General features: G+C 48.3%; 1 protein-coding gene across 2 annotated transcripts in view; it reads left to right on the top strand.

The window, feature by feature from the left end:
- CCDC43 (coiled-coil domain containing 43) overlaps positions 1–20,039 on the top strand; it is a 34,886-nt gene extending 14,847 nt beyond the window's left edge. Inside the window, exons 1-5 of one of the 2 annotated variants that reach the window (XM_060256030.1) lie at positions 10,721–10,916; positions 14,492–14,579; positions 17,649–17,784; positions 18,565–18,629; positions 19,237–20,039. In XM_060256030.1, coding sequence (XP_060112013.1) covers positions 10,752–10,916; positions 14,492–14,579; positions 17,649–17,784; positions 18,565–18,629; positions 19,237–19,424 — 642 coding nt within the window. In that variant the 5' untranslated portion in view covers positions 10,721–10,751 and the 3' untranslated portion in view covers positions 19,425–20,039. Of the gene's footprint in view, positions 1–10,720; positions 10,917–14,491; positions 14,580–17,648; positions 17,785–18,564; positions 18,630–19,236 lie in introns of those variants that run through there. The other variant, XM_060256031.1, reaches the window with a different exon arrangement.
- The last annotated feature ends 5,985 nt before the right edge of the window (positions 20,040–26,024 follow it).

Raw genomic sequence — 26,024 nt, 5'->3', positions numbered from 1 at the left:
AAGGGGGGGGGGCGCCTTTGCAGTTAAATTTGCATTTTTAAAAATAAATCGGAGAGGAGGACCAGGAGTTGCACAGAAGCTGTGGAGAGGGACGGAAGGCACCATGACAGAGCCCCTCTGCTCAGACCTTCCCTTCTGCATAAGCGTTCTACAACTCAAGGGCTACAGATAGGGTTGCCAACCTACAGATGGTGACTGGAGACCTCCTGGAATTACAAATGATCTCCAAGCAACAGGGATCAGTTTCCTCTCCCCAAACCCCACCCTCCTTTGGCTCCACCCCCAAAATCTCCAGGAGTTTCCCAACCCAGAGTGGAGCTTCCACTACACGGCCCTCCTTCACTCCTCTTGCCCCACCCTCAACGCTGCTATCAGAGTCTACCTATAAAGAAACTGGCAATTGACATAGAACAGCATTCTAGCAGTATGTCAATACCCAATTTTAAGCCATAGCCATATGTCCATTACTGATGGAACCTTCATACACAGGCACCTCCCTGTCCACATGGCCCATGAAGGTGCTCTGGCCACAATCCCTCCCAAACCAGGCTTGAAAATAATTGTGGCAAAGCAGGGGAAAATACAGGAAGGGGGCAACTAGATGAACGTTTGGTGGATGCTCTGAAAAAAACAAAGCAAAAAAAAAAACCCTATGCCAGTTTGAGACGTGAAACCAGAGCAAAATCTTTGAGTAGGAGCAGCCCCCGTTTTAACGACCAGCCTTTCTGGTCCCAGAGGACAGAGTTCTGAAGCACGACGTGGCAGCACACCGGCAGAAGGTGGCTCACAGCCACTGGCCGCTCGGTGGTGGGATCTGCAGATAAGGCCGTTGCAGACCGGAGCGCAGGGGCTGCTGCTGCTGCTCCCAAATGACCCAAGAGCCAGAGGAAAGGGCTCCCCCAGCTGCTTTTGCCTCCGCTGCCTGCGTGGGCTGAGCATGCCTGCCTCATTCAGCACCTAAAGCGATTACGTTGCTTCATTGCTGGAGGGGAGGGCAGTGGTCTGGATGGCCCAAAAGAAAGCCAACCTTGACAAGGCAGATGTCGATAAGAGTCTTACAATCCTCACATTAAACCCGTGTGGCATAGCGAACAAATGAAAAGGCCCCTGTGGCCGCAGAGCCATTGTGGCTGGATTTAGCTGTCCCCCAGTCAATTCTCCCATATTTCAGCACTGGTTGCAAAAATACGAACATGCAAGCACAGCAGAAACAATTGCCCTCAAAGGAGGCTTCCCACTGGGTCCCAGCACGAGTACCTGCTCTGGACTAGCCTTCTTCCACTCATGCCCAGAATAGTGACTCAAGCAGAAACACAGAGTGGACTCCTTTGATGACATACAGAAAACTTGGAGGGGGGGGGGTGTCAGGTGAAGTCCACCTCAGGCTCAGAGTGAGGGAGTTAAGCCCTGCCAACCCATTCCACAGTATCTTACAGCATCCGCTGGCTTGTGTGAGGGATCTCTGTGACCCTTTCCAAGTCCCACAGAGGTCTGAGTTCCAGCTTGGGTATTCCTTAAGACAGCAGCAGTTTGCTTTCTTCCCCAATTCTCCTTCCTGGCCTCTGGGTTATTAGAGACAATGCACGACACCTCTTTACTGAGAAAACTTTCCACGACCTGGAGCCAGAAAAAAGGAAGCAGAGAGGAGGGGACAATATCATTTAAATAACTATTTGGCAGAGTTGGGGACTCAGCAAGAGGCTTCAAATCCTGGGGGGGGGGGATTAGAGTCTGCTCCACAAACACACAAATCCAAGGGGATTCACTGCTCAGTCAGGCTATAGGCTATGGTCCCTGCAACGGATCCAGAAATGCTTTCATTACAGATTGTCACATTTCCCACGTAACCAGGACACTTTAAAAACAGTTAGCTGGAACCATCTCATCTTCGACTTTCAGATTTACTTTAGCTTGTTAAAAAGAATAGACTTCCAATAAATAACCTGTGTGCTCTTGGTTATCTGCAGAACTTAGAGCGACCAAAGTTATGGTTCTCAAAGCTGTTTTACAATTCAAACTTCAAAAAAGAAATGGGTTGCAGGGTGGAAAGAGGAGGCACTTTCCAGACCCAGCTGTTTGCCTTCTGCAAGGGGCCAGGGAATGAGAGACAGCGCCCTTCCCCTCTCCCCAACACAAAGGGGGCTGCAGAAGAGATACTGAGCTGCTCTTTTTTGTTTGTTTGTTTAAAACGATTTATTATAATGGAATATATTGTAATATCATATTATCATTTGTTATTAAAAATTAATACACATACATGACATTTTCTCCACCCCTCCCCCCTTTTGGTGACCTCCAGCAGTGCCAACCCCCTTTACGAACCATTCCCTATTGCTATTTTATTTAATTTGTTAAAAGGTAATAAATTCTATCTATTAAAGAATCTTTCTTCATAAAGAAAAAAACATTAAAAAGAAGAAAATGCCATATTTGTAATCCAACTTCATAGTAGTCCTTTTTAGTCATTCACAAAGAAACGAAAAAGATATAATCCAATAATCTCATTTTTTAACTGTAATCCATATAAAGTTCCTTCAGAGATTAACCATTGTCAAAGATCGCCAAATGTCCTTTAACGTTCCATTGTTTTTCAATATACTTTTGAAACTCTCCCCACTCGTTTTTAAACTTCTCTAAATCTTGTTCTTTTAAGGTTCTTGTAAACTTGTCCATTTCACTTCATTGCATAACTGTCAAAGCCCACTCCCACATTTCTGGTAAGTTGCCTTGTTTCCACCTTTGCGCATATAATGTCCGTGCAGCTGATAGCATATGCCAAATTATCGTTCGATCTTGTTTTTGAAATGTTTCCATTTGTAATCCCAACCAAAAAGGCCTGGCGCGTTCTTAATATTATATCCCAAAACTTTCGAAATCTCTTGCTGAATCATTTGCCAAAATTGTTTCGCCTTTCACAAGTCCACCACATATGGTAGAAAGATCCTTCTTGGTTTTTTACATTTCCAACATCTATCCGACATCTGATTGTTCATTTTTGCCGATTTCTTAGGTGTCATGTACCACCTATATAACATTTTAAAGCAATTTTCTTTAAGATTATAACATGTAGATATTTTCAGAGTGTTCTTCCATAAGTGTTCCCGTGACTCCATCTGTATTTCTTTAAGATACTGATCTGGTCTTGAGGCCAAGAAGCCCCCTCCTGCATAGACCATGACAACATGGTCTGGGATCTCCTTCAGGCGGGCTACAGGATCTGCACAGCTGTGATGCTCAGAACCTCTCGTCTCAGCTTTCCCTCTCCTGAAGCTGCACAAGGGTGCTCAGCACTGCCAGAATTGCAGGCACCTCTCAACTCCACCAACAACTGCGTTTAAGATCATGGCTGAAGAATAAAAGGTTTTGCAAAGGAGGAGGAAGAGGGAAGTGGGACACAACAGACACCCTGTGAGGTAGGTGAGGCTGAAGGTGTTCTGGGTGAACCGTGACCGGCTCAAAGTCACCCAGCTGGCTGCACATGGAGGGGGAGGAGGAAATCAAATCAGAAGGGAAAGTTACTATGCTTCTGTGAGTCCGTCACAGACCTACACCCACCTAGAGATGTGACGGCCTGGAAAAAAAACGGAAAAATTAAGGGGGGGGGAGAAACGGAGTGTTTTCCGGTTTATTCCTGATGCCTTTTTTGTTTTTTTTCCGAAAAATTGGAAAAATTGAAAAAAGGAAAAAAAAATTGACTCTGGAATGTTTTATTTTAACATGATGAATAAAATATTTTAAGACAAGGTGTTCAGATATTTTCCAAATCATTTGTAAAAAATATGTATGGTATCAGATTATTCTAATTTCTGTGCACTGAGGATAAGCAAGTCCTAGGTTACAAACTGAACTCTCCAATGCAAGAACAAGGTGCATTTCTTCCTTTAGGAAGTGATGTTGTCACAAGAAAAGAAAAAGGTTTCAGTTTTGTTTCTGCATGTGGGGGGGGGGGTATACTGGCACTCAGGCTTCACTGTACCTCAAAGCCTGGGAAGAAAATACAGAGCAATAAAACGGACCTGAAAGTATATACTTAATTTAAAAAGGTAAGAGTTTTCATTTATCTGTAAAAAGTAAAATTGTCCATAGTCATATTTTATGTTCCTAAAGTAACAGAATGACTTTCAACCTGGAAAAGAAAAAAGAAGTGCTAAATGTAGCATTTTTTTTCAATTTTTCCAAAAATTTTCCATTTTTTTCCAGAACACCCCCCCCCCCCCCAAAAAAAACCCAACAAATTGGTTTTTTTTTTCAGTTTCAAAATTTCCGGAAATTTTACATCTCACCTAATCTTAGCTATAGGGAGTAGTACTTATTTTTAGTTTATTTACATTATACTCTGCTTTTCTCACAAGAACTCAAGGTGAATTACACAGAGCGAGCCAGGGCAATCACAAAAAAAAAAAAAAGGGATATTCAATAACAAATGCATTAGTATTTTAGAAGTCTGGAACCACCTGAAAGAAACTTCAGAATGTAACATGATGCACAAAATCATAGAGATGGGAGGGCCATCTAGTCCAACCCCCTGCTCAATGCAGGATCAGCCCGGACCTAAAGTATCTCCTACAACTGTCCGTCCAGCTGCTGCTTCAAGACTGCCAGTGAGGGGGAGCTCACCACTTCCCTTGGTAGCTGATTCCACTGCTGAACGACTCTTACCATACAAAAGTTTTTCCTAATATCCAGCCAGTACCTTTCAGCTCTCAATTAAAAGGCATTACTGAGTCCTCTCCTCTGCTGCCTCCAGGAACAGCTCCCTACCCTTGACAGCCCTTCAGATCCTTCAAGAGAGCAATCCTATCCCCCCCCCTCAACCTCCTCTTATTCAGACTGAACATTCCCAAGTCTCTCAGCCTTTCCTCAGAGGGCTTGTATTAATATGGATGCATGAAATTACATAATAGGATACTACATACATGCTACATGCAGCAGTATAGGCCACAAGTCCCAAGAGTTTATCCAAGTAAGTTTGTGAACCACTTTGGAAAGTAGAAGAAACTTTGAGTCCAGTGGCACACGAAAGCTTATACTCAGAATAAAACTTTGTTGCTCTTAAAGGTGCCACTGGACTCAAAACTTTGTTCTCTTGCTTCAGGGCAACACAGCTGCTCACTCCAAATCCATTTTGGACAGTGTAACCCTATTCCCTGTGCAGAAAAGCCTTCTTGAATAGTTTCGTTTTGCATAGTTTGCAGAAGGCCAAGAGAGCAGAAGCTGACTCCAGACCTCCTGGAGCAGTTTAAGTTTATTTCAATTTATATCCCGCCCTTCCCACAACATATAAAATCTAACATAGAATTTTAAATTTAAAATACATCAATTACAACAGTTAAAAATAATAAAACATTTAAACAGCGATCTATCAAAATACTACACTGAACCTTCTATAGAATTTCTAATGCCAGTTAATTATAGGCCAGCCAGTTAATTATAGGCCAGCTGTCTTACAGGCCCTGCGGAACTGGCCAAGGTCCCACAGGGCCCTCACCTCTTCCGGCAGCTGGTTCCACCAGCAAGGAGCCGTTACAGAAAAGGCCCTGTTCCTGGTGGATTTCAGACGGGCCATTCCACAAGGATTTCAGGCAGGCGATTCCACACGGCAGGAGCTGCAAGGGAGAAAGCCTGTGCATGGGGGCAATGGTCAATTCTGCCCATTTGCAGGTTGGCAGCAGCAGAAGCCCCTGCTGACCTGAGTTGTCATGACAGAGCATATGGGGAAGAGAGGGGCCAAGACTTATTGGACAAGGAAACATTCTCCTTAAGCTCAGGGCAGTGTTTTTGAGCACAGTTTGGTGTAGTCGTTAAGTGTGCGGACTCTTATCTGGGAGAACCGGGTTTGATTCCCCACTCCTCCACTTGCACCTGCTGGAATGGCCTTGGGTCAGCCATAGCTCTGGCAGAGGTTGTCCTTGAAAGGGCAGCTGCTGTGAGAGCCCTCTCTAGCCCCACCCACCTCACAGGGTGTCTGTTGTGGGGGAGGAAGGGAAAGGAGATTGTGAGCCGCTCTGAGACTCTTCGGAGTGGAGGGCGGGATATAAATCCAATATCTTCTATCTTCTAAACTATTTCTTGTTAAGCTGGTACTATTCTAGGTTCTATTATGTTTTTCTTGCAGAGGTCTTCCCCTCTAGACCAGGCAGAGAATGACTCACCCCACCAAATCGTTCCACAGACTTTTCCAGAAACTCCAGGGTCTTGCCCCTGGGAAGGTCCAAGAAGAAAGATTTCCCAGCCAAGGGCCGGCTCCTGATGGATCCCACACTCTGAACTTGTTTCCTAACTGGTTTACTTCGAATCTGCTGGACTGCACCATCTGCTCGAGCTGGAAGTTAAGAGACATGGAAAAGAATTCTTTGGGACAGTGATCCCCCAAGGCACTCACTGATGCTGCCCTCTCACTTCCTCGCCTTAACACTACTAGCTCCGAGAGCTGTGAAGCAGCAGAGCCCAAGCAGGGTTAGGAAACTCTAGAGCAAACTGGCAGCTTGCAAGGAATCCAGTCCAACCCCTGTTCCTTTGACCATTGTCATGGACAGGAGCTCACAGTCAGGTGAGTGGGTGGCTCTTTAAATAGGCTGTGCTATAACCACTGCCAAATATTTGGCCACCTCCATGCAGAATTTTCAGAGCCTAGAAGAGGTGAAGTAACCTTTTATTTCCTCTGAGTGGAAGAGAAAGCCCTGAGGTGTTTTGCAACTCCTTCGTTAAAGTGGCTTTCTCTATCAGTATAAAAAGCAGAGCTTATTGGAAATAAGGAAGTGCCTTAAAATGGTCAGTTAAGGCACTGATCCTCCATCTAGACACCTAAGCAGAGCACCTTCAAGATCCTGCAGACAACTCCGTTTTCAAATGCAAATGGCAAGAACTGCCCAAGATGGATGGGTGATATGTCTGGGGGTATCCCAGCAATTTTGTAAGCTTAGTTTTGTGGCACACAGTGTGGGCCTGCCAATTACGGTTGCCTTTTTTCTGTTTTTCAAGTTACTCCAGGTACTCTGAGCAAGAGCCAGTGTGGTGTCATGGTCAAAGGTGTCAGACTAATATAAGGGAGACACAGGTTCAAATCCCCACTGGTACTATGGAATCTCGTAGAGTGACTTTGGACCAGTCATGCTGTCTAAACCTAACCTACCTCACTGTTGTGAGGATAAGATAGAGGCAAAGAGAATGCCGTGAGTCACTTTGGATCCCCCAAAGTGAAAGGTGGGGTACAAACCCCTCTGTTGGTACAGAACAACAGGCAATGCCTGGAGACAAAAAAATGTCCTGTCTCTTCAATAGAGGTTTCACAGGGTGTGATCGCATGCCTTGAAAAGCTTAGCTGGCCATTTCCACATATGATTAGAGCTTCTACCAGAGAGAAGGGCATTCCCACCCCCGTGCTTATTAAGAACCAGAGGAGCGCACGCTGGGCATTGCCTGCCCCACAGTCACCCACCCGCCTCCCAAATGGTCTTGCCCACAGCGGAGAATCCAGTTCTCAACCACTATCAAGGCATCACACCGAGCAGTGCCTGGAGATGCCTGGCCTTCTTGTGCCAACCCAGTGCCTGGGACTCGGGTTGCCAACCCCGGCTTTGGAGTGCCCTGGAGATTTGAGCCACAAGCCCTGCCCTCCCTTTTCTCCCAGGGGTCCGGCAGCCCCACAGAGGGCCATGCTGGGCTGCACTGCCGACAGGCCAGGAGAGTTTAAAGGAGGAGAGCTTCTTGGGGCGCATCTCCCGGCGGCAGAGAGGGAGCCTCGGGGGAGGGGAGGAGGCTGGCAGCCGAGAGATGCCCCTGCCAGTGGGGCTGCCTCGGGATGGGGCCTGGAGGCTTCTCCCTCCTCTCCCTCTTGGTTGCCAAGTCCAATTCAAGAAACATCTGGGGACTCTGGGGGTGGAACCAGGAGCAAGGGTGTGAGGAGCATAATTGAACTCCAAAGGGAGTTCTGGCCATCACATTTAAAGGGACCACACACCTTTTCAACATCTCCATTGGAAATAATGGAGGATGGGGCACCTTCTTTGGGGGCTCATAGAATTGGACCCCCTAGTCCAATCGTTTTGAAACTTGGAGGGTATTTTGGGGCGAGGCACTGGATGCTATGTTGAAAATTTGGTGCTTCTACATCAAAAAACAGCCCCCCCAGAGCCCCAGATACTCGCGGATCAATTCTCTATTATTTCCTATGGAAATCGGTCTCCATAGGGGATAATGGAGGGGCCAATAGGCATCCCCCCCCCGCTTTCTGATGACCCTGAAGCCTCCAAACCGGGGGATCCCCTGCCCCCACCTGGGGATTGGCAACCCTACTCCCCACTCCCGGGGCGGGCGGGAGAGCTCCAAGAGAGACGCGAAGCAGATTAATGTCTCCCTCCCACCCCGGTCCGAGCGCTGCAGGCCGCGCCGACTCCGCCTCACCCATGATAATGGCGACAGCAGCGACCTCCCCTCCTCGGAGCGGTCCGGGGATCCAATTTAAATTTCGTGCTCGGGGCTGTGGCGTCCCCGCCTCTCCGCTACGGCAAGCGAGAAGGGCAAACGAGAAGCTACGGCAAGCGAGAAGGCCCAAGCCAAGGCGGGAAGCCTGCGCGACGCGATCGGCCCCTCCAGGGAGGGGAGGGGCTTGTTGCCAGGCAGGGGCGGGGCTAGCGGAAGGAAGGAGGGGCAGGCGCTCCGCACTTTCCCCCCCTCCGGCGGCGAGGCTTGCCTTCATTTAAAGGGACCGCACACCTTTTCAACATATCCTCTGGAAATCATGAAGGATAGGGGCACCTTCTTTGGGGGCTCATAGAATTGGACTCCCTGGTCCAATCCTTTTGAAACTTGGAGGGTATTTTGGGGAGAGGCACTGGAGGCTAGGTTGAAAATTTGGTGCTTCTACATCAAAAAAACAGCCCCACCCTCCCAGATACTCGCGGATCAATTCTCCATTAGAGCCCAATAGCCTGTCTATCTGAGGTAGGCAGCTCAGCTCTCAGCAGCCTCTTTGGCCTTGCATTGCTACTGGGGGGGGGGGGATCTTGTGCCAGAGGAACCGAGAAGGGAGGGCCGAGGGCAGCAGGGTTCGGAAGCGAGGAGAGCTGGCCTTTGCCTCCCGCCCCTGCTGCAACCCAGAGCGGCAGCACCGAAGAAGCCCGACAGCTCTGGGCAGTTTCCTCTCGGCGGCGTCGAGCCTCAGGACCCTAAGAGAACTGGTTGTTTCGGCTTTCCCTCGCCGGGTCCAATAGGACATGTGCAAGAGAAGGACACCAGGCAAGGCAAGTGGGAATCCAGGAGCGCCAACCAAGGTTTATTCAGCATGTCTGCTCTCTTATGATACGTGCACACGGTTGGTCTTCAAGGTGCCCCTCTGGACTCCCAGCTTTGTTCTCTTGCTTCAGAGCGACAGGGCTGCCCACCTGGAGCTGCTTTCCAAATCACCCTCGAGGCCATCAAGCCCCTGCCTGCCTTCTCTTTGGCCTCCCTCGAATTCCCCGTGAAGGGCGCAGGCATAAGGCGGCTTCTGCCCAGAATCACACGGCTGCATTACACTTGGTTGGCCTTCAAGGGGGCCCCAGACTCAAACTTTCTTAGGTGGACAAGAACATCACTAGGAAATGCATGCCTTTTTGTTTTACCTAGACTTGTAGCAAGAGCAATTCACAGGCAACTTTTATTACCTTTTATTGGTTTCCCACGCAAATGCTATCCGGACCAAATGGTCTTTCAATTTGTATATTACACTATTTTACCATTGGACCCTAACTTCGTATCACTTCACACTCTTAACCCACCAGCTATATGTAGCTCTGCTCACTGTGCCCCGTTCCATTGTCTGAAGAAGTCTGCATGCATACGAAAGCTTGCATTCTGAATCAAACTTTCTTGGTCTTAAAGGTGAAACTGGACTTCTACTTTGTTCTGTTGCTTCAGACCAACACAGCAGTCCACCTGGATCTTCTACCATGAAAATAATGAGAGGTTTCCCTTTTATTAGACATTTAAAACAAAGTAAAAACAGAGAAAACACAGTAATGATTAGGGTTGCCAATCCCCAGGTGGGGGCAGGGGATCCCCCAGTTTGGAGACCCTCCCCCCCTTCAGGGTCATCAGAAAGCGGGGGGAGGGGAGGGAAATGTCTGCTGGGAACTCTATTATTTCCTATAGAGATTTATCCCCATAGAAAATAATGGAGAATTGATCCGCGGGTATCTGGGGCTCTGGGGGGGGGGCTGTTTTTGAGGTAGAGGCACCAATTTTTCAGTACAGCATCGAGTGCCTCTCCCCAAAATATCCCCCAAGTTTCAAAAAGATTGGACCAGGGGGTCCAATTCTATGAGCCCCAAAAGAAGGTGCCCCTATCCTTCATTATTTCCTATGGAAGGAAGGCATTGAAAAGGTGTGCCGTCCTTTTAAATGTGATGGCCAGAACTCCCTTTGGAGTTCAATTATGCTTGTCACAGCCTTGATCTTGACTCCACCCCCAGTGTCTCCTGGCTCCACCCCCAGCATCTCCTGGCTCCACCCCCAAAGTCCCCAGATATTTCTTAAATTGGACTTGGCAACCCTAGTAATGATACCAAGCTGCTGTTAAGACGGACCCCTCCCCTCGACTCAGTCCCCACCCTTCATATTTCAAATAGGAAGGCATTTCCCCCTTGCTACCATGGTTTCGCCAATGCGCCTGCGCGCCGCCGAACGGCTCTACTGCGCGTGCGCCGCGGCTCGGCGACTGCGCACGCGCGGAGGAGGGACGGCTCCCGCCCTCGGGCCGGAGAGGAGCCAAGATGGCGGCGCCCAACGGGTTCGAGCCGTGGTTGGAGAAGCGGCTGGAGGCGCTGGGGCTGGACGGGGACGTGTACGGGGGATACGTGCGGGGCCTGTTGCGGGAGGCCGAGAGCGACGCGGAGCGGCTGGAAGGACTGGAGGCAGCGCTTGCGGCCGGGGAGCTGGTGAGGGCGGCAGCGAACGCGGAGGGATTGGCCCCCTTGGGGACCCGTAGGCGGTGGGCTGCACGAGGAGACTCGGAGGCGGCGGTGCTTTCTCCCCGGTCTCTTGCAAAGGCCGGCGGTGCCTGCAACTTGTTCACATGCCGGGACTCTCTGGTTCAATATCCTGTCTCCAGTCAGGAAATTATAGCTTGGGGTTGCTGCTCAGTGACTCAGTTCTGGAGGAACAAGGTTTAAGTCCAGGGGCACTTTGAAGACCAACAAAGTTTGGATCTGGGTACCAGGTTTCGTGTGCAAACTTATACCCGGAATGGAACTTTGTTGGTCTTCAAGGTGCCGCTGGGTTCATACTTGGTTCTGCTGATTCAGACCAAGCACGGCTGCCCACCTGGGATCTGTCTCCCCAGTTCTAGTGTGGTGGGAAGGAAGAAAAGAAATTCTGGTTGCTATCAGCATACCTTTGTAGATCGCGGTCATATTGTCTCTTAAATTGCTTTTTTTCGTTTTAAAGTTAAGTGTTTAGGGATGTATGCATTTTGGACTCATAGGTTTGTCCAGGGGCACTTTGAAGACCAACAGAGTTTGGATCTGGGTACCAGATTTCGTGTGCAAACTTATACCCGGAATGGAACTTTGTTGGTTTTCAAGGTGCCGCTGGGTTCATTCTTTGTTTTGCTGATTCAGGCCAAGCACGGCTGCCCACCTGGGATCTGTCTCCCCAGTTCTAGTGTGGTGGGAAGGAAGAAAAGAAATTCTGGTTGCTATCAGCATACCAGCATACCTTTGTAGATCGCGGTCATATTGTCTCTTAAATTGCTTTTTTCGTTTTAAAGTTAAGTATTTAGGGATGTATGCATTTTGGACTCATAGGTTTGTTGGTCTGCTGTACAGGGTTGTACACGACCTGAGTTCGATCCCAGCGGAAGCTGGTTTCAGGTAGCCGGCTCAGGTTGACTCAGCCATCCATCCTTCCGGGGTCAGTAAAATGACTACCCAGTTTGCTGGGGGGAAAGTGTAGATGACTGCGGAAGGCAGTGGCAAACCACCCCGTAAAAAGTCTGCCATGAAAACGTTGTGAAAGCAGAGTCGGAAACGACTGGTGCTTGCACAGGGGCCTACCTTTACCTTTTACTACAGGGTTGGTAGTAACTAGAAGCTTGCAGAACACAGTGCTTAAGACACTGAATGCTGAATCAGGAAGTCTCTAGTTGACATGTCACCTGGCATGACTTCAATACATAATCAAAGATCATCTCACTTGTACAAAAAAAAATCACACAGTCCCTCCCATCAGTGACATGACCTGTCTGACATGGGTTTTTTTGTCCTGTTGTTCACAGTTTTTCTTCTACATTATCTGTCTCCTTGCTGAGGACTTTTAGGATGCATCTGACAATGTGGGCTCTTGTCTACAAAACCTGCAGCTAGAATAAAAAATCTGTTAGGTTTCCAAGAGCCACCTCTTCAAGGTGTTGTTTTTGCTGCAGTTGCCCACCTTGGCAATCACTTCGTGGGGCTACTGGAAAGATTACAACAGGGTACATCAAATGAACATATGAAGCTGCCTTATACTGAATCAGACCCCTGGTCCATCGAAGTCAGTATTGTCTACTCAGACTGGCAGCGGCTCTCCAGGGTCTCAAGCTGAGGTTTTTCACTCCTACTTGCCTGGACCCTTTTTTGGAGATGCCGGGGATTGAACCTGGGACCTTCTGCTTACCAAGCAGATGCTCTACCCCTGAGCCACAGCCCCATTCATGGCTCTCCAGGGTCTCAAGCGGAGGTTTTTCACACCTATTTGCCTGGACCCTTTTTTGGAGATGCCAGGGATTGAACCTGGGACCTTCTGCTTCCCAAGCAGATGCTCTACCACTGAGCCACTGTCCCTCCCCTTAAGTCAGTATTGTCTACTCAGACTGGCAGCGGCTCTCCAGGGTCTCAAGCTGAGGTTTTCACACCTATTTGCCTGGACCCTTTTTTGGAGATGCCAGGGATAGAACCTGGGACCTTCTGCTTACCAAGCAGTTGCTCTACCACTGAGCAACTGTCCCTCCCCTATGCTTTAGACACTTCAAAGTGTTATATATAATAGTTGTTACTGTGAGTACTTTAAAGACCAACACATGAATTGTTGCATGACTTTTCACTGACTAGCACTGGCAGCATTGGATGTGATCTATGAAAGTTGATGCCACAATTCATTGGCTAGCTGGCAAGGTATCAGTAGACTTTGTCATTTGTATATTGGCATTGGCCTAGCACTGAGGGGGCAGGGGTCGATGCCAAAAATCAACCCTGCTATTGTTCAGGTAGAGAAGTGCAGCTCTGCTATCTTTGGATGTCCCCTTACTATCAGTCTCTTACTACCATCCATGGGTATGCAAAATCCAGTCAGGCTCAATGGGATTTTACTGTCTCATAAATGTGCTTAAAATTGTAGCTTGAAAATGGCTCTTTCCTATAACTGTCCTGTTAAAAAGCCACATATGCTAATATCAGCACATTTCACAGGCTGTGATTCTGCACTGCATATACTGTAAATATTAACTTTTTTTTTAAATCGAGTACTGACTTTTGTCAGGAATTATATCCATAAGTTGGGTGCTTCCTGCTCTTTAGTGAACATGGAGGACAAACTTTTTTGTTTTCTCCAGGCTGTGGGCTGGAAGGTGCATCTGTTGTGTGCACTGGTCTTTTCAGTGAATGATTAGGCTCTCTAATAAAGCGATCACCCTCTAACATTAAGGGTAGGAGGTGCCAACTTTATTAGAGAACATCTTTGCTATACCGCAGTCTTCCGTATAAATATACCTTTTTAAATGAATGTTACAGACAAAATCCAGAAGTGTGATAACAGCATTCAAGAGTGGCATACTTGAAGACCAGCTTTGGTTTCCTTATGACAGAACCTGTAGTCATATGGAGAGCCAGTTTGGTGTAGTGGTTAAGTGTGTGGACTCTTATCTGGGAGAACCGGGTTTGATTCCCCACTCCTCCACTTGCACCTGCTGGGATGGCCTTGGGTCAGCCATAGCTCTGGCAGAGGTTGTCCTTGAAAGGGCAGCTGCTGTGAGAGCCCTCTCCAGCCCCACCCACCTCACAGGGTGTCTGTTGTGGGGGAGGAAGGGAAAGGAGATGGTGAGCCGCTCTGAGACTCTTCGGAGTGGAGGGCGGGATATAAATCCAATATCTTCATCTACCTCACAGGGTGTCTGTTGTGGGGGAGGAAGGGAAAGGAGATGGTGAGCCGCTCTGAGACTCTTCGGAGTGGAGGGCGGGATATAAATCCAATATTTTCATCTACCTCACAGGGTGTCTGTTGTGGGGGGGGGGGGAAGGGAAAGGAGATTGTGAGCCGCTCAGACTCTTCGGAGTGGAGGGCGGGATATAAATCCAGTATCATCATCGTCATCAAATCTGCTTTCTCTTAGTTCACCATGGGTATTGCCACAGGACTTAGGGAGACCGGCTGGTAGACCTTCTCTGAGCATCCCCTTGGGAGTGCCTAAGAACTCAGTCTTTTCACTGTTGGATGAACTGTGCTCTTTGGACTGAAAAATCTTTCTCCTCTTAACCAGAATGAAGATGTGCTGCAACAAGTTTGCAGGGAAATAGTAAAAAGGTGGTCAGAGACCCAGGATGTTGGCACCGAAGAGAAGAAAGAAGGTATTTCATCTCACTCCTTCTGACATTGCTGTTATGGTTGATGATTGCTTTCAGTGTTGCTTTCAAGCATCTGGTCAATAAAAGTCCATATTTCCCGTTCCATCTTCTGCTGTTTCCCTCACATTTTTGCTTTGTCGCATCTGGGATGGCTGGCCTTTCTGTTTATCAAGACAGCATGGAAAGGACACGTTTTGAGGATGGATTTAGGCAGGGGTCATTTTGTAGAAAAAGAGGTGCCAGAGGTTCTTTATCACAACTCATTTGCACATGCCATTCACCCCTGACATCACTGGAAGGTGCACTAAATTATAGCAGCTCAGCATCTGCCTTAAAATGCTTCTTGAATTACAATTGTCCTAATAAAACTTCACTCCCATCGTGCTTTTTAAATTACTTTCTCCTATGTGGCCAGAGTGGCATGAGGAAGATTTTCATCTATCTGCTTGGTGCTTGGGGGGGGGGGGGCAAAGTGGAAGGGTTTCTAGTCCCACTTGTGAACCTCCTTTTTTTTTTGGCCACTGTGTGACACAGAGTGTTGGACTGGATGGGCTATTGGCCTGATCCAACATGGCTTCTCTTGTGTTCTTGTGCTTTATATGTTTTGCCTGTTTTCCCATTTTTTGTGGGGGAGAATATTAGGAAGTTTGTCCAGTCTAAGAGTTCAGCAAAATTCTCACAGGGGGTTTGAACAATGGAACCCAAAAGCAAGGGTTTTTTTTTGGGGGGGGGGGGTTAGAAAGAAAGAGCACAATAAAATTTAGTGGTTCCAGAGCCCCACTCCTATGAGCTGCTGAAAATGAGGCCTGGATTTAGGCAGTATCATGTAGATCAGAAGAGAAGCCATGTTGGATCTGGCCCTGGATTGTGGCAGACAGCCCTTAAAACAGGCTTCAGAATGCTGCACTCGCTGAGAACCAAGAGGTGAAAAGTTAAATCTCCTCAGGAATGGAGGGCTTTGAGTGACTGGCTATTCTGAGCACTCTGAATGGCCAGCTTCAGCTGAGGGCAGGAATTTTTATTAGCTGGGTGCTGAGTGGGAGGGGCATAATCTGACAGATTCCTGATTGGGGAGAAGGGAGACGATTCTGGACCTCGACTGTTGCACGTCTGCTTTGAGGAAGAAGAGTCCAGTCGAAGGCCTGCAAGAGTCTCAGCCTATGCCGAGGGCAGTTTTCCACAGGCACAAGAACTGGGAATGAGATTTGGCCAAAATTGTTGGGTATTGAGATGAGACTCCCAATCAGGCCAAAGGAAGGGGGAAACATCTTCTATGGAAAGTAGAAGGATCCCTGCGCAGTCAAACAGGAAGAGTGATGTCTGGGGGGGAGGGGGAGGTCTCTGGTCTGTGGCAGAAGGAAAAGGCTTGGGACACCTCAAGAGCTAGAAATCAGGAACTAAAAGGAAGGGAGTTAAGTACTGAAGGAAAGTGCCCACCTCAAGGAAAGAAGAGGGCAAACAGGAAGCTCTGTTAAGCCGCATTGTAGTATTTGGAAAGGTAGCTGACTCAGCCTTCCATCCTTCTGAGGTCAGTAAAATGAGTCCCCAGCTTGCTGGGGGGGAAGTGTAGATGACTGGGGAAGGCAGTGGCAAACCACCCCGTAAAAAGTCTGCCGTGAAAACGTTGTGAAAGCAACGTCACCCCAGAGTTGGAAACGACTGGTGCTTGCACAGGGGACTACCTTTACCTTTTTAGTATTTGGAAAAGCCTCTCGATATTAAGATCTCAATAACTAAGAAAATAATCTTCTATAGCTCTTGTTTGCGTGCACAGACAGAGGTTCTGCGGATGAGGGGCGGGGGGAGGAGGACAGGATTGGAATTGGGGTGCAGTTTTCTGGCTCTGACCATTAACACCAGTACCGTCCGTCAAGAGCCTGGGCATGACGCTGGATACCTCCCTTTTGATGGAGGCCCAGCAGGCCATGCATATTACCAAGGGGGTATTCTTCCATCTTCACCAAGCCCTCTCCTGTCACATCCTGACCTGGCCTCAGTAAACCGTGCAGCGGTCATCTCCAGGCTAGACTACTGTAACTCGTTCTACGCTGGCCTTCCCTCAAAACTGATCTGGAAACTCCACTGGGTCCAGAATGTGGCAACACAAGTCCTGATGGCAATGCCATGGACAACACATGTTCAACTGGTACCGTGCCAGCTCTGCTGGCTCCAGGTGGAGTACTGAATCAGATTCCGTTAAGGCCTTGAGTTGTTTGGAGCCAATGTGTCTGTGGGACCATGTCCCTGGAAGAGCCTTGTGCTCCACTCGGAACAACACTCTTTTGTTCCATGGCCCCAGGGAGGTCCAGTTGTCCTCAACTAGGGCCAGGGCCTTACCAGTCTTGGCCCCAACCTGGTGGAACTCTCTGCCAGATAACATCAGGACCCTGCGGCACCGCATGCAATTCTGCCGGGCCTGTAAGGCAGAAATGTTCTGCCAGGCTTTTAGTTGGGGCAGCAACAGTTTTATCATTCAGCTGGCACCTTCTTTTTCCCCCTCCCCCGGCCCCAGCAGGATGCTCTGGTAGACCAGGAAGTAAAAAAAGATCTGTTGGGCACCATTTGAGCTTTTATAATTTCAATTAATTTATGTGCTGTAATTTTTTTCTGTATTGTTTTTAAATTGGATGCTGCACATTGCCCAGAGCCTGGTGTGAGCCAGAATAGGGCAACTAATCTGATGATGATGATATATTTTTTTAAAGAATTACAATCTGTACCACCACTGAGTTTGCCTCCACGTTAACTCCTGATTACACCTGTCCTTCCCCTGTCTTTTAAATGACATCTTTGGTTCTGTTTGACTTTTACCTCACCTCCGGTGCCGTTTGAAGAGATTCTTCCCTCAGGTTCCAGGGCTGGTCTAAAAGCCAAGTTATCTCTCGGTGACAGTGTTTCAAAGACAAAGAAGAAAACCACATTACTTGGGGTTGCTCAGTCACAGAACAAAATTTTGGAGGGAAACTCTGCCTCTGAGGGAGGGAGGAGAGCGTGAGGGGCTGGCAGGGTGGTCTTGCTTAGTGTGCCTCTCTCCTGTTTGATTCTCTCCCCCCCCCCCCTTTCCCTCTGCAGACGAGATCCAGGCCATCGCCAGCATGATTGAGAAACAGGCACAGATTGTAGTCAAGCCCAAGGAGGTCTCCAAGGAGGAGACCCTCCAGAAAGCCGCCCTCCTCGCCCAGTATGCTGAGGTGACCGATGAAGAAGAATATCCTTTTAGCAGCAGAAATTCTCAAATCCTCTTCGTCTTTTGTTGGCTGGGTTGTCCCTGGAGCTGACACCCTTGGCCAGTCTTGTCTCATTTTGGTTTTCAGAAAAGATGGCTTGAAACACAAGGCTTCCCTCTTTGTCCTGTGGGCCTGAGGGAGCTTGGCGAGCAGGCAAAGTCTCCGTTTCCCAAAGGGTCTCAAATGAAGAGCCAGCAAGAATGGACACAGTCGATTGGGCCAGGGCTGGGTATGCAGTGAGTCTGCGGGATAAGCTAAATTCTCAGCAAAGGCCAAAAAAGTTGCACCCTAGTCACCATTCGGTAGGGTGAAGTCGCCGGAAGATAAATGATCTCCGAACAAGATGTCTTGCTGGTCGCCTGCATAGATGACTTTAGAAATATTTATGGACTATCCATGATGGCTGGGAAAGGGGTCTTTCATGTTCATAGTGTTAGGCACAGCCAGTTGCCTGTTTGCAGTTGCAAACAGATTTTGGAAAAGAGCAGGCGGGATGTGGCTGGGCAGGATAGTAGCCAGTGGCAGAAGAAGCAACAGGCTGTCCATTGACTGCATTCCCTCTTGGTCTGCTCAGGGTGATGCAAGACAGGGCAGGGACATTCCCACCCCCCGGCAGAACTGGGAACCTCACACCCTGGCATACCTTCCGCGAGGGCTGAGCATGGTGCCCATTCACCGTGCCCTACCTTTATCTTTATCTCATGTAGTACTCTTTATCTCATGTAGTAATTAAAGTATTGCATGTCCTTAACTCTCCCCACCGAGGCTGACGTTCAAGACGGTTCTGGGGCAGCGGCAGCAGTGATGACCATCAGCTCTGAGCAGTGTATCCTTTCCGGGCTGGGTTTTTGAAGCCATGCACAGTCAGTGAGGTCAGGAGGGAGATCTGACTTGAGAGGAGAAATAGCATCTCCGGGGGAAAGAAGGGGTATGGCAGTTGGGTGGGTCTTTGCAGTGTGTGGGGCCTCTGCCAGATAGAAGGAGTGTACCGTTCTTCAGTCAAGGGTATACAAGAACAGTTGTAATTCTGGGAGATCTCCAGGCAACAACCCTATTTAGCAGCGCCAACAACTAATGCATATAATTCCCTTGTATCGTGCAGACTGCTTCATTGTTGTGGCATTTCTCTTTTTAAAAGCCCCATGTAGACTTCTCTTTGTATAGGAAAAATGTGCATACGGCCTCGTTTCTTTAAGAAAAAAAATTACTCAAAGTGGTTTACAGAAGAAAAATCAGTAATAGCAACTGATCCTTCAAAAAGAATACTTCCACTAGTACAAGAAGCCTCCGAGGCCAAGATTGATGCTCCCTCCCCCAGGCTGAGGCAGGAAAGAGAAGTGCAAAGAAAGGTGCTCAGGTGTGTTGTGGAAGAGAGGGTGTTTTGAAAGTGTAGCCATCGAGTGTCTTGTTCTCCTCAACTTCCATCCCATCAGCCTTGTTTAAAAACACCAACCTCGCAGACGTCGTCAGCGCCCGGAAGCTGGAGAGGGAGCACTTGCGGGGGGAGTCGCAGCGGAAGAAAGAGCAAGACAAGCTCCAGCGCGAGAAGGACAAGCTGGCCAAGCAGGAGCGCAAGGAGAAGGAGAAGAAAAGGACACAGAAAGGGGAGAGGAAGCGGTAGCTGCAGAGCCACCGGCCTCCTCCCTGCTGCCCCCCCCCCCACGGAGTGCTCAGCGCAGTATGGGCCAAGTGCCACCCCATCACCCGTTCCCACCTCTTCCCAGCTCAGCAGAAGGAGCCCTCCTGCAAACTTGGCCATGGGATTACAAAGCAGGAACTGACTCTTTCAGCAAGGATCAGTGACTGCTTCCGTTTTCCTCGAAGCACTGAAACAAAAATCATGTGTACACGTTTTGCTGTCCAGATTTCAGGCTAACTGGTTGTGGCAGTGTCTGTAACCAAAGAATTGTACGGTGGCTACGTCCTCCCCCCCCCCTCCCCTTCCTTCTATTTATATTAGCCGCTTCAAGAGAAAACAGAAAGGTGAAGGGAAAGCTTGAAATGTTCTCTGTGGTCAACAGCTGCTTTGGAGCGGAGAAGAAAAAAGATCCATTCCTACTATGTAAAAGCCAGGGAGGCATTTTGAAGTTGACTTCAGAGCCAAGGACACCTGCCTCGGCCCTCGGCCACCAAAAAGCAACCCAGACGTTTGTTCTTGTGGGGATGGGTCAAGAACATCTATGTGATGTCCGTCAGCCTTGATTATTGATGACTAAGTAAACACCATTGAACTTAAGTAGCCTGAGGCATGCTCGAATCTCATCCATGGGGATTCCTAAAATGTGGGGGGGGGGGCAGTGATTCCTCTGCTGTTGATTGGCTCAGTGGGTGCCTCAAAGGCACAGAGCATCCCAAGCAACGCCGCCCACTGCAGAAGACTCCGGGTCCTGCTGGCTGGTTATCAATAGGAGCTGAAGGGAGCGGCTGGTTGCCTCAGCTGGCCAGGGGTTTTCAGAAGGTAGTAATCCTGAGGGGCGGAGACCCCAGGGGCACAGAGGAGAGTCACGCGTGAACTTGAGGGAGGGGATCGGCCAGAGAGAACAGCTCTGAATAAAGACTTTGGGGCTTGTGGCGGACCACGCCTGGTGGGCCCCACCTCCGCCCACCCCTTCTGGGACTCTGACCTGAAAGAGCCGTTCTACTCCCTGCCTCAGGGTATCATTGCCACCACTGTCCCTTTCTTAGGCTTTGCTTGGGCAGGACAGCCTCCTAAGCTCCCTAGTGACACAGAACCGGCTGTGAGACTCCCCTAGAGTATTGGCAACTGGCTGTTTTACCACTGTTCTCCCTAGGGATTCCTTGACCTGCTTCTACTGTTTCTGAGTGGTTGGGGGAACCATATGGTAGAGAGGGACTTCACTCTTCAATGGTTAAAAGATGTATTTAAAACTATTTACAGGCATATCGAGTGAACGGAAGAAATAACAACATAGCCAAAAACTCTTTTCTCTCTCATGCCTTATTTAGATGGAGGCTAGATGGCCATCTGACAGCAATGAAGATCCTGTGAATTTAGGGGGAGGTCTTTGTGAATGTCCTGCACTGTGCAGGGGGTTGGACTAGATGACCCTGGAGGTATCTTCCAACTCTAGGATTCTATGACTGTTAGAGTGGTTCCTCAGTGGAACAGGCTTCCTCCTGGGGAGGTGGTGGGCTCTCCTTCCTTGGAGGTTTTTAAACAGGCTAGATGGCCATTTGGCAGCAATGAAGATCCTGTGAATTTAGGGGGAGGGATTTGTGAATGTGCTGCACTGTGCAAGGGGTTGGACTAGATGATCCTAGGAGTTCCTTCCAATTCTTAACGATTCTTTGATACGCAGGGCAGACACACCTTATTTAGTTACTCCTGGGGTAAGCTGGTCAAACATATCCCCCAAAATGGCCACTGACTGGCCTAGGAGCCTCTGTCTGTGATTCCAGCCAACAACCAACTGGCTGCCTGCTCCAAGCTCTATAATATCAACAGCAATTCACACCCAGGAACTGCCTCTCCTGCACCGTTCTGGAAAAGATCTCATAACCTCAAGGGATTTCCTGTCCTCTCTAGGGAGTTGCCCTCAGATTACTGGTTACAGACAGGAGGGGAGGGGGAATGAGCAGGAGACTAGCCCAAGGCCTACTTAGAATTTGATAGTCTCCCGTCTAACTCACGGATGGTTAAACCCGCACAAAAATGGCGTTTCTCCATGGGGCTCAAGCAATGCTTGGCTTTAAGTCCTCTCAAAGCAGTGAGAGCCAGTGAATGAAACCACATGCAAAACAGACAACAGGCCACTTTTTTTTCTCTTGCAAGAGCAAGCCTGAACCATTGTTTGAAAGACTGCTGAGCCTCAACTGGGTCAGGCTCTAAGGATCTGCTTAATCAAACTGACCCCTTGCTCTGCTTTTAACGCCAGTCGTACATAAGAACATAAGAGCCCTGCTGGATCAGACCAGTGGCTTACCTAGTCCAGCATCTTGTCTTGCACAGGGGCCAACCAATTCCTCTGGACAGCCAACAACAGGGCATGGAGGCCAAGACCTTCCCTTGCTGTTGCCTCCTGGCTCTGAGATTGCGGTTTAGTGCCGCTGAATGGTGGAGGTTCCCCTCCGTCACCATGGCTGGGAGCCATTGATAGACTTATCCCCCATTAATCTAGCTAATCCCCTTTGGAAGATGTTTATTCCTATGGCTGTCGCCACATCCTCTGGCAACAAATTCCACATTTTAATCACTCTGTAAAATAGCAGTAGCTCTGTAGTAACACCACCCCAGTGTGGGAGGGATGCTGCAATGCCCTTGTGCTGGTACTGTCAGCAAAGGCGAGAGCAGAAGGGATGTGTGGCTGGGCCATTTTTAAAATCTCATCTCAGTGCTGGTTTCCTCCCCAGGCTCCAAGTCTTGATCTGTGGCACTCTTCCGGAGGCAACGGAAGTTCCTACCAAGGCAGCTTTATCCTTTCTCGGTTTATTTTGGGAATTGCTCCGTCGTTTTATTTTGGGAATGAATCTGCAGCTGTCACTGGATAGAATGAAGGGAGGGGGGTGGAATGCTGTGAGCACCGCTGTTTTGGTTGGCTCTTAGACTGAAAACAGGTTCCTTAACTGAGCCCTGAGCAGAATAGCTCTAGGTGGGGAAGGTGGAAAAAGGCATTTCTCCACAAGCGAAAACACTTGAGACTAGGGTTTTTTTGGGGTGGAGGGTGGGGGTTGGGGTTTAAATGAAACTTGGGAATTCACTCTCTCTCTTGGCTTGACTTAGCGAACGAAGATTTAAGAAGGGTGCAATAGTCCACGTCTGTTGCAGGCTCGCTGGTGGCTGACAAGACCAATGCGGGACAGGCAGATCCGGCCACAGTGGCTGCAGGGAAAAGTCTGATTTGGGGTTGGTGCTGTAGCAGCGCGATTCTTCCTCAATCTCCTTTTGTCCTCAAGACCAGCTATGCGTGCGTTCTCAAAGGAAGAGACAGCCTGGTGGATGGTGTGCCTCCATGCTTTGCGATCTGAGGCTAGGTCAGACCACTGGTGATGGTGATGGGAATTCACACAACCTGCTTATCATTACAGCAGTATATCGATACTTTAGTGCCTTTTAAAAATGCGCCCATGATATCGATATAAGCAATAAAACAACAAAAAGGATGCTGTGATGTCACTAACGACAGTGCCCTCCCTGAAAAGCCCTGATTATTTTCTTCCACACACGCCTTAAATAAACTGACGCCACAACTCAGAATGCCGAGGGAGGGCAGAGGTGAAGAACCCTGCCCAAACCAATCCCAGTGCTTGTAGATCAGCTCCCAAGAAAGTCAGGAGCAAGTCGAACATGTGGAGAAGTCTAACATCAAAGGAAACTTTCAGTAAAGTGTTGCTGTGGTCACATGCAGTAAACGGATGGCCCCGCCACTTGCCTCGGGCACCAGCCTTCTGGGGGCACCGGATGGAGTGCCCCAGGTGACATTATCAGTGCAGGGGGAGCGCCAGAAGTTGGTATTGCCTAGAGTGCTAGACAGTCTATGGCCAGCACTAAATAGTGCACTTTCAAGCTGGATTTTGCCAGTTCACACAGTAAAATACAGTTGGGAACAATACTCTAAGCCGTGGAGGCTTGTGAGCAGAAATTCTACTTTGCAAGCTACTGGCATTAAAGTTGTGAGCTGCTGCATCGATTAGTTGGCTCGGGGGCCATTTTTTTCCTGAGCTAAGACAAAAATGTGTGAACCAGAGGCTAAAAAACTGAACTATCTCACGCTAACTCAGAGGGAATATCAGTAGGGGAGTGCATTGAAAGTGTGTGACTGCAGCCCTGTGTCATGCAAGAAATCAAAAAACTCAGCATAGGAACAGCAGGGTTACTTCCACAACGTTTATCAGAGTAACCTTTTACCAAGAAAGGAGCAGCAAAGAAAGATTTTAACACATCATGGTATGCCTCAAAGCTCAAGGTTAAATTCCACCTTCAGAATCAAATTCCAGCAGCAGTGTCTTAGCACCACTTGCTGAACACGTTCAGGCTCCAGCTATGCATTCTGAAGTCTATGGGGTGTTGAATTCATTTATTAGGAGGGCCACATCTGACACAAATGGGACTTGTGGGGCCAGGCCATGTGTCTCGTAAAATGTAAGGTACACCACAGATATAAACTACAGAAAGGTCACAAAGATACTATTTTTTTAACTTAAAATACAAACATGCTTAAAACTCTTGCAACGTTTCATTTAAAATGGAAAGGTGGGGGGATAGTGGGATTTGACAACACAATTTTTAAAATAAAACATCAAGGAAAAGCACAAAGATAACAGCAACAACTAAAATTATAAAATGCTCAGAGCCTGGGAAAACAATGAAACGACGTTGCAAACTACTCCCCCTGCCTCACTCAGATGGGCAAAGGCTCTCTGGTGTAATATGCCCCTTTGGCTGTGGGTTCCCAGGTTAAAGTACTCACTAGGTCAGGTTCATTGAGCAGAAACAAGCTGGCTCAAATTGTCAACCCTTTATTTGTAAAGACATAGCGTCCTGATGCAACATCACCCCAGAGTCAGAAATGACTGGTGCTTGCACAGGGACTACCTTTACCTTTTTAACTCCAGGAAGCCTGAGCGCCGGCTGTCTATATAGGAATGCAGAAAGAAAACTGATCTCCACTCCATTGAAACAACATTGCAACACAAAGCTGCAAGGAGAATGTGGAATGGATCTTTCATCAAAGTCTCTATGGCCTATCTATCTGGGCACAGAGTTTTTAATGGAAAATCCACTCCACATTCTCCTACAGCTTTGATGAAGAGTCTGTTCCACGTTTTCCTTGCAGCTTTGTCTATGCTGCAGTCTGCAAAGACAAGGCAGAAAAGGCAGGGAACTGAAAGAAAAGGGAACTTTAATCAGAGTTTCAAACAGTGGTAGGAGGGGTAGGAAAAGAGACCCAGAGGCTGGCTCTGACCCACAGCCACACGGTTGCCACCCCTGGTGTTTTCTGGGGGACAACACAAGGACTTTGTATCACTGTTTATAAGGGGAAGTTTGGGCCTCGGCCACACACTGGTTGTTTTGTTTCCAACTATAACATGCAGGGGAAAGTGCCTGTAGTCCCCTCACAAGCATGGTTTTCACATTCTCAAACTGCTCCTTACAGCCATTATTTATTACATCATATTTATATCCTGCCCTCTCCACAAGCTAACGGGCTGAAGTGGCATCCAAGAACATTAAAAAACATAAAACGCTAAGGTTGCCAACCCCCAGGTGGAGGCAGGGGATCCCCCGGTTTGGAGGCCCTCCCCCCGCTTCAGGGTTGTCAGAAAGCGGGGGGAGGGAAATGTCTGCTGGGAACTCTTATTATTCCCTATGGAGATTTATTCCCATAGAAAATCATGGGAGAATTGATCTGCGGGTATCTGGGGCTCTGGGGGGGGGGGCTGTTTTTTGGGGTAGAGGAACCAAATTTTCAGTATAGCATCTAGTGTCTCTACCCAAAATAACCCCCAAGTTTCAAAAAGATTGGACCAGGAAGTCCAATTCTATGAGCCCCAAAAGAAGGTGCCCCTATCCTTCATGATTTCCTATGGAAGGAAGGAATTGAAAAGGTGTGCTGTCCCTTTAAACATCCCTTTGGAGTTCAATGATGCTTGTCACAGCCTTGATCTTGGCCCCACCCCAAAGTCTCCTGGCTCCACCCCCAAAGTCCCCAGATATTTCTTGAATTGGACTTGGCAACCCTATAAAACGCAGTGGTGCTGTATTATATTATTGGCTGTGCTGTGAAGTTTCCATGTAGCCACAAAAGTTGTGATTTTTGTTTTACAGTGCAGTTGAAAACAGCTCCATAGGACCGCGTGAGGGCACAAAGAGCGGGGAGTGGGGCTACAGCCACTTCTCCCTGTAGGTTGTGGTTGCTCAGAGAAGAGCCAGTAGGTGTCTCACAGGCAATAAAACTTCTATCACATAACTGATACGGAATCCTGGTATCGTTCCCCAACAAACATGAGGCCTTTGTAACGTGTAGACAGATCCCAAGATCACATTTGGCCGATTCTTCCAAAGGAAGGAAGCTCATAATTGTGGGGTGTAATCTTGGTACCTGCCTGACTTGCAACTGCCGGCACAGATACACTGCACTGGTTGTTAGTCTTAGAAATGGCAACGGTGTGCTCATAGAGAGATTACCTTAGCTAAGTAGTACCCTAGGCATTTAACACATCAGAAGCCAAAGTCAAAATCTTGAATTCAATATAGAAGACG

Source organism: Heteronotia binoei, chromosome 15, assembly GCF_032191835.1.
Source record: "Heteronotia binoei isolate CCM8104 ecotype False Entrance Well chromosome 15, APGP_CSIRO_Hbin_v1, whole genome shotgun sequence".
Classification (NCBI taxonomy): Eukaryota; Metazoa; Chordata; class Lepidosauria; order Squamata; family Gekkonidae; genus Heteronotia; species Heteronotia binoei.
This window is presented reverse-complemented; position numbering and strand designations above follow the sequence as displayed.